Source organism: Poecilia reticulata, linkage group LG5, assembly GCF_000633615.1.
Source record: "Poecilia reticulata strain Guanapo linkage group LG5, Guppy_female_1.0+MT, whole genome shotgun sequence".
Classification (NCBI taxonomy): Eukaryota; Metazoa; Chordata; class Actinopteri; order Cyprinodontiformes; family Poeciliidae; genus Poecilia; species Poecilia reticulata.
Genome location: NC_024335.1, coordinates 15,718,379 through 15,729,660, shown reverse-complemented (window position 1 = coordinate 15,729,660; position 11,282 = coordinate 15,718,379). Strand labels below are relative to the sequence as shown.

Genomic DNA, 11,282 nt, shown 5'->3' with positions numbered 1-11,282 from the left:
GGGGGGGGGAGGGTATGGGGGGGGTTATAAAAGAGGACTGGACATTAGACATATGCTGAAATATAATCTTCTTAGTTACCCCATCAACTTTTGTGATCCCTCATCCTCATTAATCGAAAAGAACAGCCAACCAGGCGACAAGGCAAGACAAAAACAAAGATGCTGCGCAATTATGTGTTTAAGCCTGCATGAGTGACTTCAGACTTTAAACGTGTTCTTTAGCTAATGACCCAGAAAACAACTTTTTACAAACTGACAGAAACTAGTACGAGTTAAAAAAAAAAAAAAGTCAGGTTTTGATAGAGCTATGCAAAAATGAGCGTGTGTTTGTGTTGTTCATACTTACAAAGCCGTAGCCCCTGGATTTACCGGTCTGTCTGTCAGTTATCACAACGGCCTCGTCGATGTCCCCGAAAGCCTCGAAGTATTTTCGGAGCGAGGCGTCAGTCGTGTGGTACGGCAGCCCGCCGACGAAGATTTTGGTGAACGTGGTGTCTTTCTGGACCGGTGTGGGAGGCATGACTTCCAGGGATCCGTTCATGTACTGATGCAGGAGCATTGGTAAAGCCGGAGAGACAGACCGAGGCACACAGAGTACTACACTAAGCGCTCAACAGTTCCCCCGACATCCAAAAACCACGCTCTAATCTCTAGTGGAGTGACGCCGTTTTGTTTCCGCTCTCTGGTAAAATTGAAAAAAAAAAAAAAAAAAAAAAGAAAGAAAAAAAAGTTGCGGCAACCTGTAGGAATCAGCGCTTCACGCCGCTTGTAAGCCTTCTACACCCAGCACACCTAGCCGGTTTGTAGTCAAGGCGAGAAACCGTGCTAGGAGTATTTATACCAAACGACACGACTCCACCCCCACCACAACTCTTGGCCAATGAGCGTGGACTCGTCGTGCACAACTGTTGAGGCAGGTCCTCCCATTGGCTCATCGTTTCACGGTGCCAGTTGCACCTGCTTTTGTCTTTTTAAGCACAAAGAAAAACCTGTCCTGTATCCGCTGGACCGCTCTAAAACAGGAGGGGAAACACTGTACCACCGACCTGTCGCCTAAATCCTTCCCATTCATGCAATACTCAGTAGAGCAAATTTGCCTTTTGCAGATATGACATGGTAGATATGGACTAGAAAGATCGACATTATAAACATGTTTACAATTTAAGCTAATGGCCATCAAACTTATTTTAAATGTAGATTACACCTACAGAGATGTTTTTTGCTCTTTTGTGATCGCGTTTATCCGTATAAATCAGGATAAACGCGACTCTCTCGAAAACAAACTTTACAAACTTTCATAACTCGGGTGAGATAACAGAAAGAAACTAACAAAGAGTTCTTTTGAGTGCCTCCATTTGCATTTGCTGTGTTCAGATCGTCTCAGCTGTGGGAGTTTGGATCTGGGACAGATGTAATGGTCTGCAAGTCGGAAACTCAGCAAAAGTTTCCCTCGTTGTTACAAGCTAATAACATGTGTATCTTCATTTTCTGTGTTCAAATACTAAATGTTTAGAGATAGAATTTCTACTCGTGCCGCAACTAAAAACATACATGAACTTATTTCCACGAGATGCACATATTCTGATAACACATAATTCCAAAAATAAAACCAAAAAAGAAATGTTCAAGCTTGTTCTAAATCTAAAGGAACAAGCAGACATTCGTTAAAGACAGATATCTGGAGCTACATTTTCTCACTGTGGGTCAATAAAGGATCAATCTAGTTTCCTTCAAAACCACTACAAAAGAAATCAAATTACTCTGAAAATCTTTGAAATTATGGTCATGTAACCACTGTGAGAATTGCTGCACATCTGCCACGAACAGGTATTTCTGCCCCAGATCATATAATTAAATTCCAAAATTAATGTGCTATCCTTCTCATCACCTCAGAAGTAAATCTTTTCTTAATGTTTTCTACTGGTTGAAAGTCTGAGAGATGGGCTGGCTAACACACAAACTAGAACAGAGATTACTCTGGATATTCTGGAGTCATTTTCTTTCTTCCCCATCTTTTATCTTTTGGCTTCCATTTCAAAGTATTCAAGATCCTATCATTTTCTGCCATTTTTTTTTTTTACGTTTTCCCCTCTCCCATAAGCCTTTCAGTGACGGCATGCTGTCCTTAACGGTGTCCAGGATCAAGCCATCTTACTCAAACTGCACTACAACCGTTTGCTTTATTTTTTAAATGGGGTCACGATGAATGACATTAGTGGCTGAAGTCCACTATTAGTTTGAGCAAAGCAAGAATGACTAATTTATACAGAATCAGCATCATAACTCCACTATACCTCAGTAAATTGCCTGGGTATGTCTCCCACAAACATACCCTAGTCTGTTTATAATGGTATTGGACTGCTATTGTCTTGAACGCAAATTGCCCTTTGCAACTTTAGTAGTGTAACAAATCACAATAAACATAAAGCTTAAATTCCAAAGAATCTGAAAAGTAATACTTCTTGTAACTCATGTTGGTTAGCGCTCTATCCATTTGGTTGTTCTTCTGCATGTGCAAGAGTTGTTGCATTTCCAGCTCCAGAGACACGCTAACCCTGCAGAACAAGCCGACTTTAAGGCCTGCAGGGATTTTATTGCAGCTTCGCTGAAACGTTGAGGAACCTGCTAGTGTATATTGTTCTCCGAAAGCGTAGTGGGGACATTGGAACTGTAGTGGCTTTAAACCTTCCCGCCACCGTTGCCTTGGAGGTCTACTGCCAACTACCGGGTCAGTCTGACAAAGAGGTGACGCTCTAATGACCTCTATAAAATGACACTTAAATCGCACCTCTACCTCTTAAGATCTGGTCCACTCTTCACACAAGGCCTTTGTAGTAGCCCCAACTACCTCATTCATATCCTCCTGAAATCCTCCTACCCATCCAGGGGAGCTGGGTGGGAGAGTCTCATCACACACCTTTGATCCCATTTGTCCTGCCGAGTTAAAACTGTTGGGGGGAAAATGCTCCACCTGCTGGTTAACTGTGAGTAAAACAGGCAGATAGCAGGGAGTAATTAAAACATTTAGCATCCAAAAAACGTGAGGTGAGATCTTTGTCAAGTCCGTAAATATTACCTTTGCTCTGCAGCCTCCGAACACAGAACTTTATACAGAGATCCTTTTGGTCACAGTTGACTGTCTTGTTGAAACGCAAATACAACGTTGGAATCTAAGAGGGCGCACTTATTTATTTTACATCCCAATATCTTTAATGGAACAATAACAGCAAAATTACAAGAAAATGAAAAACTTTTTGGAAGTTGTGGGAACAAAAACAAACAAACAAACTTGGACACACTGAAATAGTCATAAAAAAATATCAAGACGAATATCAAATTAAAGCCCTCTTCCCCTTCTACGAAAAACTTAAAAAGGCCAACTATCATGCAACATCAAGATGGGTTGGCCCCTCTGATTGGTCCATGCAAGGCACCAGAGAGCCACGGCATTGGTCCAGACGTCTGTCGAAAGGAAGGAGCATGTCTTGAACGCATACACGCACACTAAAGCAGCAGGTCTCCCGCAATTCTCCACAAGAGGTGCGACTTGGCGCGACGAATCTGGAGACAGGAAGTAGCAGTCAGTGACAGAGCAGCAAGGTTGTTTCATCGCTCGTTTATTTCTGAACAAAAGGAAAAATGGCTATTCTACAAGCAAAGCGCTTACAAAATATGCTTGGTTTTCTGTATTTAGAATATTTTTCATTTTGAACTTCAATATTCCATTCCAATAAATAACATCTTTAAGTACCACTCCTTAACATTAAGTACTTCATGTATACAGGCTAGACTCTTTAGCTAAGACATAAGGCTCCATCCTTTACATACAACCTTGTTTGAGTACAAGAGTAGTTTGTGCACACACACAGATTTGGAGCAAACGACATTACATATTTAAAGTGCAAAGTGCTTTTACCAAACCGGGTGGCTACAGAGCGAGGCTGAATTGAAAAATAAACAAATAAATAAAAAATCATGTCGGTATCCTTACTGCCCACATTCATGCATGCCCTTGAGAGCCCACAGCCAGAGCCACAGGAGCAATCAGGAAATGGGGCAGCCCCATTCATTGACCACGGTCTCCACGGTAACAGACGGCGGCTGCCCTTCTCTCACCATTTCTTGTTCCGAGGCTTCAGCTCCTCAGCGGCGTTCCTCAGAAAGATATAGTTCTTTTTCTGGGGGTTGTAGTACTCATGGCCCTAGAAGATAAAGATTTGTTTCCATTTTTTTTGTTGTTCTTTTTTTAAAGTAAAACGATAAACAGAGGTGAAGAACCGACTGTGAAGTACCTTTGACCAGTCGTAGCTCGAGGCGTACGCGAAGATGTTGCCGTTGTGGTTGAAGCAGCAAGCTGTGATTGGCTGGTCAAGCTGCTCGGAGGTCTTCAGCTTGGTGCGCGCGTCTTTGTCCCAGAAGCTGAAGCGTCCGTCGGAGCCCACGGTGGCCAGCGTGCCGTGGACAGGATGGAAGGAGATGGCGTTAACCTGGTCAGGAGAAACAGAAGTAGAGTAAGGTTAACGACTGATGATTATTTTACTGATCGATTGGAATAATTGATTGTTCTGACAATTAAGCGGAGGAAAAAAATGTGCACTTTCTACAGCTTTCTCATTTAACCATTCAAGCCTCTTGTATACAATATTAGAAATATATTAAAAGATGCAAATAAACAATTCAATTATTTTTTTTATTAAGAAAAATACAACATGGCACAGTTTTAAATTCAAAATCCTCTGATGTCCATCCATCTTCACCGTCTCTGCTGAATACAGCAACCCCAGAGCATGATGCTGCCACCACCACCGTATTTCACCATAGTTAGGATGTGTTCCTGGTGATGTGCAGTGCTAGTTGCTTTTGCCAAACTTGTATAAAAAAGTGAAGAAAATCTGTATCCCATCACTAACTTTTAATAGTGTTAATACAAGATGATCAACTTACAGCATAGATGTCCTGTGGAGTGGTTGTGTTGGTTCCATTGGACCTGTGGCACTTGAAGGTGAAATTATCTTTGGCTCTAAAGAAGATTGGAGAATACGGTGAAGTTGTTGGGGTTTTTTTTGTAAGGTTCGGATACGGGTTGTGTGTTTTACAAAAACTCACGGATTTGGCGGATTGATGTAATGTATCGCCACTCTACCCTCAATGCTTCCCAGTGCAAAGCCTGTTGGCTTGTTCTGCTTGTCCTTAAATATGGCAACACAACGGTGCTGAAAAGCAAAAAACAGGCAACACTGAATTTGCATAACAATAAAACACTGCAACATTTTTAAAACCTCAAAGAGTTAAAGAGCAGCTCACCTGATGTTTGAGAGGTGAGTCTATTCTGCGAAACTCAGAAGGCTGGTTCTCTAACTGGTACACTATAAGGCCTCTTTCCGCTGTGGCTACCACTGCCATGGGATACACCTACGTCCAACAGGGTGAGTCAGTTCTCTCAACGGAAAACTTTTAGAAATGACCTCATGCTGGTTATAACGAACTTACAACGTCAGCACAGTAGCATCTCTCGGGCATCTGCAGGGACATCATGGGGTTGGGCGAGCGGGTGTCCCAAAACTTTAAAGAGAAAAATGCCAATGTTTCTAAATGTGACAAAACATCAGACTGATTGACAGATGTGTCTGAGACTGGAATTACTTTCTCTATAAATGCAACAAACGAATGTGTTCAAAGTGCTTGAAGAAGCAGGCTTTCCCACAGAGTTTTATAAGCCTGGCGGGCCACCAGGCTTGACTTGTACCCCCACCAATAATTGTTTATTTATTTGCTGTAGGGTTTTTTTATACACCGGTTTCTGCAACCACTGCCAATCTTTATTGGTCTACATGCCAAGAACTTCAGCACATAAAGTGACAAGTCACGGATAAAGGATCAACAAATTTTGGACACTTCAATTACGATGAAACGACTGAAACAACTGCTTTTTTGTTTGCCTTTTTTAAGACTTTACAGTTGGTGTTTAGGTATCGCGAATAATATCTTCCAATAACACATAATTACCTAGTCATATTTTCACATTTCCTGTCAACTTTGAAACCTATTTAACTCAAAAACATGGTGGGCCGCAGGATGACTGCCCCAGCGCTTCTACCACCAGGCTTAAGTTTTCTGTGGGAAACCCTGAAGACGGCTGTCATACCTTCAGTGTTTTATCCCAGCTGCCGGTCATGATACAGCTGTAGTTTGGGGCTTTTATCCAGTGGATTGATTTGATTGGACCGTCATGCTGGGGACAGGAAGGAGGAGACGTGTGAGATGAAATCAATCTGATCGCTCGGCGGACCCGGCGGGATCTTGTCCAACCTGTGCAATCTGCATCGCTTGGTTGCTGTTAAGATCCCACATCTTGGCAGTCTTGTCGCATGAAGCGGTGAATACCTTACTGCCGTCCTGCAGAATAAAAAACAAACATGACATCATAAGCTTTTTTTGCAATCCAGCAGCAAAAATCTAACATATGGATTCAGGGTTTGTACACTTTTCCCACATTAAAATTCAAAAACTTTACAAGCATTTTCGAAGAATGTTTTTAAACTTTTCCAGCATCAAACTTTGGGGATAACAACGATACAAATGAACTAAAAAAAAAAAAAAGTTTTTAAAGTTTCAATTTACTATTACATCACTTTTTACTGTTAATGTCTTGTGATGATAAATATTTATCACACTGAAACAATACGAGGTATGGTAAATGACATTGCTGATCAAATTAAATATTTAAGCAAAATATACATAGAAAGTTACAAAGATTCTCTAAAGCTATTATCTTGCCAAGTTTTCTGGCATTTAGCAAATAGAGATCATTTTAATTCTAACTGACCTAAAACATGAAGAGTTTAGTCTGATTTAATTTCAGACAGTTAGAAAAAGTGTCCGTTGTTTTAGCAGATGTACTAAAATATCTCATTTCAACTGTAAATAATGTCAAAGTTTAGGACTTTAAGCGTTAGATTACATTTTATTACAAACCTCTGCTACTGATATATCAAACACTTTCAATGGCTTTATACATAAACCAAGCACTTTCCAAACCTTGAAAACACCCAATTGATGTACCAGTGTTTTGAAGGATTTCAAGCACCCTCATGAGCCGTGTGAGTTGTTTTATTTTTGTAAGATGACACCTACGTCGCTCCAGCAGACACCCAGCACCGGACCCGTGTGCATCTGTTGGGCTTTGGGGACGGTCTGTCCGTTGTCCTGCACCTCCCAACATCTCACCTGAAATCACACAGAAACGACAAAATGCAACTGGAAATGCGTGACTTTTGTCTGGTTTGTGGAAACGAAGTTACGTTCAGCTTTCCATGTAACAGGATGGATTTGAGAGAAACACCTTCAAGTCCTGAAGCAAAACCTCTAAACCCAGAAATTGTTCGGAAAAAATAAAGAAAGTGAGGCTTTAGGCAAGATAGTGACCCAAATCATTCCTCCAGGTTGCTCACAAACATTTTAACTAATACACAAAATGTTTTGTATGATCAACATATATTTAGTCACACTTGGCACAATTTTATTACTAGCATGTTTAAAAAGGATATTTTCCATCATGCAACAACGTTATTTTTAAATGAGAACATTCAACTCCCTTTCTTCATCCGTTTTAGACTAATGCTAGAGCTTCTGACAGTACCTTCTTAAAGTATTTTATAATATAAAGTGTTCTAATGTATATACATGCAATAATATGTTATGTTACTAACACTATATTATGTGTGTGTAACTGTTTCTGTAATAGGTTTTCCATATCATGGCAATGGCTAATGGAGACCCTAACAAACAAATATATTTGAATAATAATTCTGAACCTAAATGTGTCATTCTTGTGCATTTATGATGCAAAGAAAAATCAGTTGTGTTCAGCATTAGGAGGCTGGTGAAAACCAAAAAAATTTAGGAAAAGTTGTGCAAATAATTCTAATGTGGAAGATTTAATGTTAGCCGTTTTTAGCATCAGTATTTGACAATCAAGTCAGTAGAAGCACAGACTTGTAAAATGAGCATTGTAAAATTCCTAAACCCGTTTTTAAACATGTTTGATTTGGGCTCTGAAGAAGTGAGAGAAAGACTTCAGCTGATAACAGGAAGGCTGGATATATTTGCTCTGTTTGTCCTTTTCAGCGTTCACCTCTTTGCATCCAGACTGTGAATAAAGTGAGCTGCAACCATCTCCTGACAATTCAGACTGTGTACAAGTAACGTTAAAAATATTAGTTTTAATGTTATTTGTTGTAAGTTTCCAAGTGAATAACAAGATTAAAATTCACATTAATCACAAAAAAAGCTTAAATGAGTGAATAAATCCAATATGTCATTCTTGTGTTCCTGATAAAGGAGGATTGGAAAAATGTCTAAACATATTTAACTAGTATTTAACTCGCTTTTTGCCTTTCCTATTTCATTTGTATATCATCAAATGCATGTGGTCAATTACACAAATTAAACAATAGCATCCAAAATAAACCTGCACAACATCAGGAAAACATGTTATGTTTTTATGCAGTATTAAAATCACCAAATATACTTCAGATATTGAAAACATGAATACTACTAAAGTAATTTATCACAAAACAAATACTGCATCCAATGATACTACCATAATAATGAATTTGACAGCTTGACCCAGTCAAAGTAAGGGACCTACATTCTCCATGGAAAAGACCTTTAGAGCTCTACTATAGTAACATTTTACAGCAGCTGCTCTCAAACAAGCACACTGGGTCACAAATCACGCACAAAATCCATCCTTGGTTTCTGTCTGCATAGATTTCTATTGATTGACTCAACAACCAACTTACATCGTTAGCCCAGGATCCTGCAATAAGGAAGTTTCCTGGCATGGTTGGAGGACTGAAGGCCAGGCAGCTGATGCTGTCATCTGGAGGCGAGGTCACTTCGACATCCTGTGAGAGAACATCAGGCGAACAGGTGAGAGGGGAATGCACATGAGTCACGATTACTGCACTACGTTCAACGAGTTCTTTCAGTTTACCTTCATGGGATTATGGCTGTCAGTTGTCGTGCTTCCAAAAACACCAGTCCCTCCTGTTCCAAAGCTGGAAGCCGTTCCGAACAAACTCATAATGCATTAAAGGCGCACCGAATGTACGGCTGCGGGAAAAGGCGCAAAGATGAGCTCTCTTTATTAAAACAACCCATTATTTTCATATTAATTATTTCAATTATCCATTACAGACAAAAAAATACATTTGCAAAAGGCAGTACACAATCATATGTAGCGAATGTTGTCACAGATGAAACTAGAAGGTAATTTTATAACATAATATGGACTAGCTTTACAGCTAAAGTAACGGTCTTGCTAACAACATGTCAAGCGCCGACTGAATATGGCTTACTCTAACACGGTTTTAAACAAATAAAATAAGAAATTACCAATTATAAATAGCACTTAACAAAGACCTAAAGGTATATGAAACTAGCCTTGGTTTAATAAAGTTGAGAAATAAACGCGAATGAGCAGTTCAGACGCTAATGTTAGCTCCGTCCGTCTTTAGCTTTGGGCTAAACATATTTTTAACTTCTTCATTCATCATTTTAATATTAGCAGCTGTTTCTAGAAACTGTATTAATACACAAAGCTTTAATGGGTTAAATTAGATCATTAGCGCAAGGTCTAAATATAACGTATATTATTACAGAGCAAAGGTGTGGCGCTTACCACTGCAGTGCGTCTGTGTCGCAGTTTGATGACTTCGTTTTACTCGGCGATTCCTTAGATGTTCGAAAACCAGCTTATAGTCTCATTATCGCCACCTGCTGGATTGAAATGTGAAAGATGAAAAGAATTCCTGAAAATATCCGGAAGCTTCTCTAAGAGTTGAATGATTTTCCAACTACGGTGTTGTGATTGTCCTAATTTCTCTGTAAGCGTTTCGCATATTTAATAACTACAAACTTCAACATATTTCAAAAGGAGTTGAAAGAGAATGAAAACCTATCGTCTAAAAGGTTTGGTGTGTATGTAGGTATTCAGGCTCTTTCACTTCTTGAAAATAATTCGGTGTTCTTCAAATTTGTGCATGTGCCACTATAGGGACGGTGTGTTCACGGCCAGGATCAGTGTTAATTTTAGCTGAGAATAAACTACTTTTAAGTGACTTTTACATTTTAATGAATACAAAATATTATTCTTAGGTTCTGTGGAATCTGTATTATTTTTTTAATTCATGAAACTAACTCCCTAAAGTTATCAGCATATGTTGGAAAAAAATAAATGTTGTGTTTATATCACTTAAAACAACAACAAAACGTCTGTCTTACATTGTGTAGCTGTGTCTGTTTACATCCAAAGATAATTAAACCAATTTAGAGAAACTGTAGTCTAAATAATTACAGTCAAGGGGATGCTAAGGTTTACAAATGTTTGTGTCCCACTTGGATGACTCGTGAGTTTATTTGAGTTTGCGAGGGATGAGTCACATTACGTGACCTGTGTGTGCCGGTGTAAACATCTTCAGCTGCGTAATGTCTGCTGCAAATCAAACTGCGTTTTCTGCTAATTCCGATGCTGCTGCTGATGAAAATCATATTTTGAAGACAATTTCAAAAACCTTTTTTTTATGAATATAAATATTTCAGCACCATATTTCAGACCTTGAACATTGATCCAGAGCTGCGATGATGGCTTAGTTCAAAGCATGTGGTCTAGTCAAAGTAGTGACCTAATTCTGATTGAGAAAACCTTCAGTTTGAGAATAGTATGAAAAGAAAAAAATGGAGAAAAAAAAAAAGAATCGCAAATCTGGTAAAACTCAAAAATACTAATCGTGAAGGGTGGTAAGTTTTGACTTTAAGAGAAATAAACACACGTGTGCATATTATATTTTAGATTTTTACTTGTAAAGTGACTTCAGAAACCAGCTTCTCCTCAGAGTTATGTGCTTCTTTGTTCACCTCATTAAACCCCACTAAAACGCAGCAAAGACAACAGGTGAAATATGACAAATGTGAAAAACTCATTTGAAGGTGTACAAATAGCAGCGGTACAACTTCTTACGCTTTACTTAAGCCGCAGCAAAGCTGGCCTCGCTTCTCACCTGCTCCCCTGATCTGTTAAAGCAGAGCTGCAGCGTCTCTTTGGAAGCACATTTGCATGTCCCGTCATGCACCCAGACTACCGCTGATCACTCAGCAATTAGGGCGGGCCTCCCTTTATTGTCTCGGTTCAAAGAATTTCTGCGCCGTAAAGGGGATTTGCCCCTTTTTCAATGCAGATTGTTGATAACAATTCAAACCACTTTATGATGGACAGATAG

At 39.5% G+C, this 11,282-nt stretch overlaps 2 protein-coding genes across 5 annotated transcripts in view; both read right to left on the bottom strand.

Annotated features, from left to right (window-relative positions):
• LOC103465080 (RNA-binding protein 38) overlaps positions 1-1,023 on the bottom strand; it is a 14,263-nt gene extending 13,240 nt beyond the window's left edge. For both annotated transcript variants that reach the window (XR_533748.2, XM_008409631.2), the window contains exon 1: positions 347-1,023. Coding sequence is in view for 1 of the 2 variants with exons in the window: in XM_008409631.2 (XP_008407853.1) it covers positions 347-559 (213 nt within the window). In the remaining variant the exon portion in view is untranslated. The remainder of the gene's footprint in view (positions 1-346) is intronic.
• Positions 1,024-3,169: 2,146 nt separating this feature from the next.
• Positions 3,170-11,131, bottom strand: rae1 (ribonucleic acid export 1). Of its 3 annotated transcripts, XM_017305014.1 has the most exons (14): positions 11,064-11,129; positions 9,686-9,783; positions 8,999-9,117; positions 8,805-8,909; positions 7,135-7,227; positions 6,310-6,396; positions 6,146-6,232; positions 5,491-5,562; positions 5,305-5,412; positions 5,107-5,213; positions 4,945-5,020; positions 4,293-4,487; positions 4,117-4,202; positions 3,170-3,561 (listed from the first exon to the last, which is right to left on the bottom strand). In XM_017305014.1, coding segments are annotated over exons 3-14 (1,107 nt in total). In that variant the 5' UTR covers positions 9,089-9,117; positions 9,686-9,783; positions 11,064-11,129; the 3' UTR covers positions 3,170-3,560. The 3 variants fall into 3 exon arrangements, with proteins under 3 accessions (XP_017160503.1, XP_008407854.1, XP_008407855.1); XM_008409632.2 differs by lacking the exon at positions 3,170-3,561 and having other exon boundaries at positions 4,113-4,202; positions 11,064-11,131; XM_008409633.2 differs by lacking the exon at positions 3,170-3,561 and having other exon boundaries at positions 4,113-4,202; positions 9,686-9,780; positions 11,064-11,078.
• Between the last annotated feature and the right edge of the window lie 151 nt (positions 11,132-11,282).

Excerpts from the sequence above, each read along its gene's own strand:
- rae1 (XM_008409632.2), bottom strand. The coding sequence starts at position 9,088 with ATGAGTTTGTTCGGAACGGCTTCCAGCTTTGGAACAGGAGGGACTGGT. Across the intron at positions 5,021-5,106 it reads TACATCAATCCGCCAAATCC|AGCCAAAGATAATTTCACCT; the intron begins GTGAGTTTTTGT and ends AATCTTCTTTAG. Across the intron at positions 4,488-4,944 it reads CTCCACAGGACATCTATGCT|GTTAACGCCATCTCCTTCCA; the intron begins GTAAGTTGATCA and ends TCTCCTGACCAG.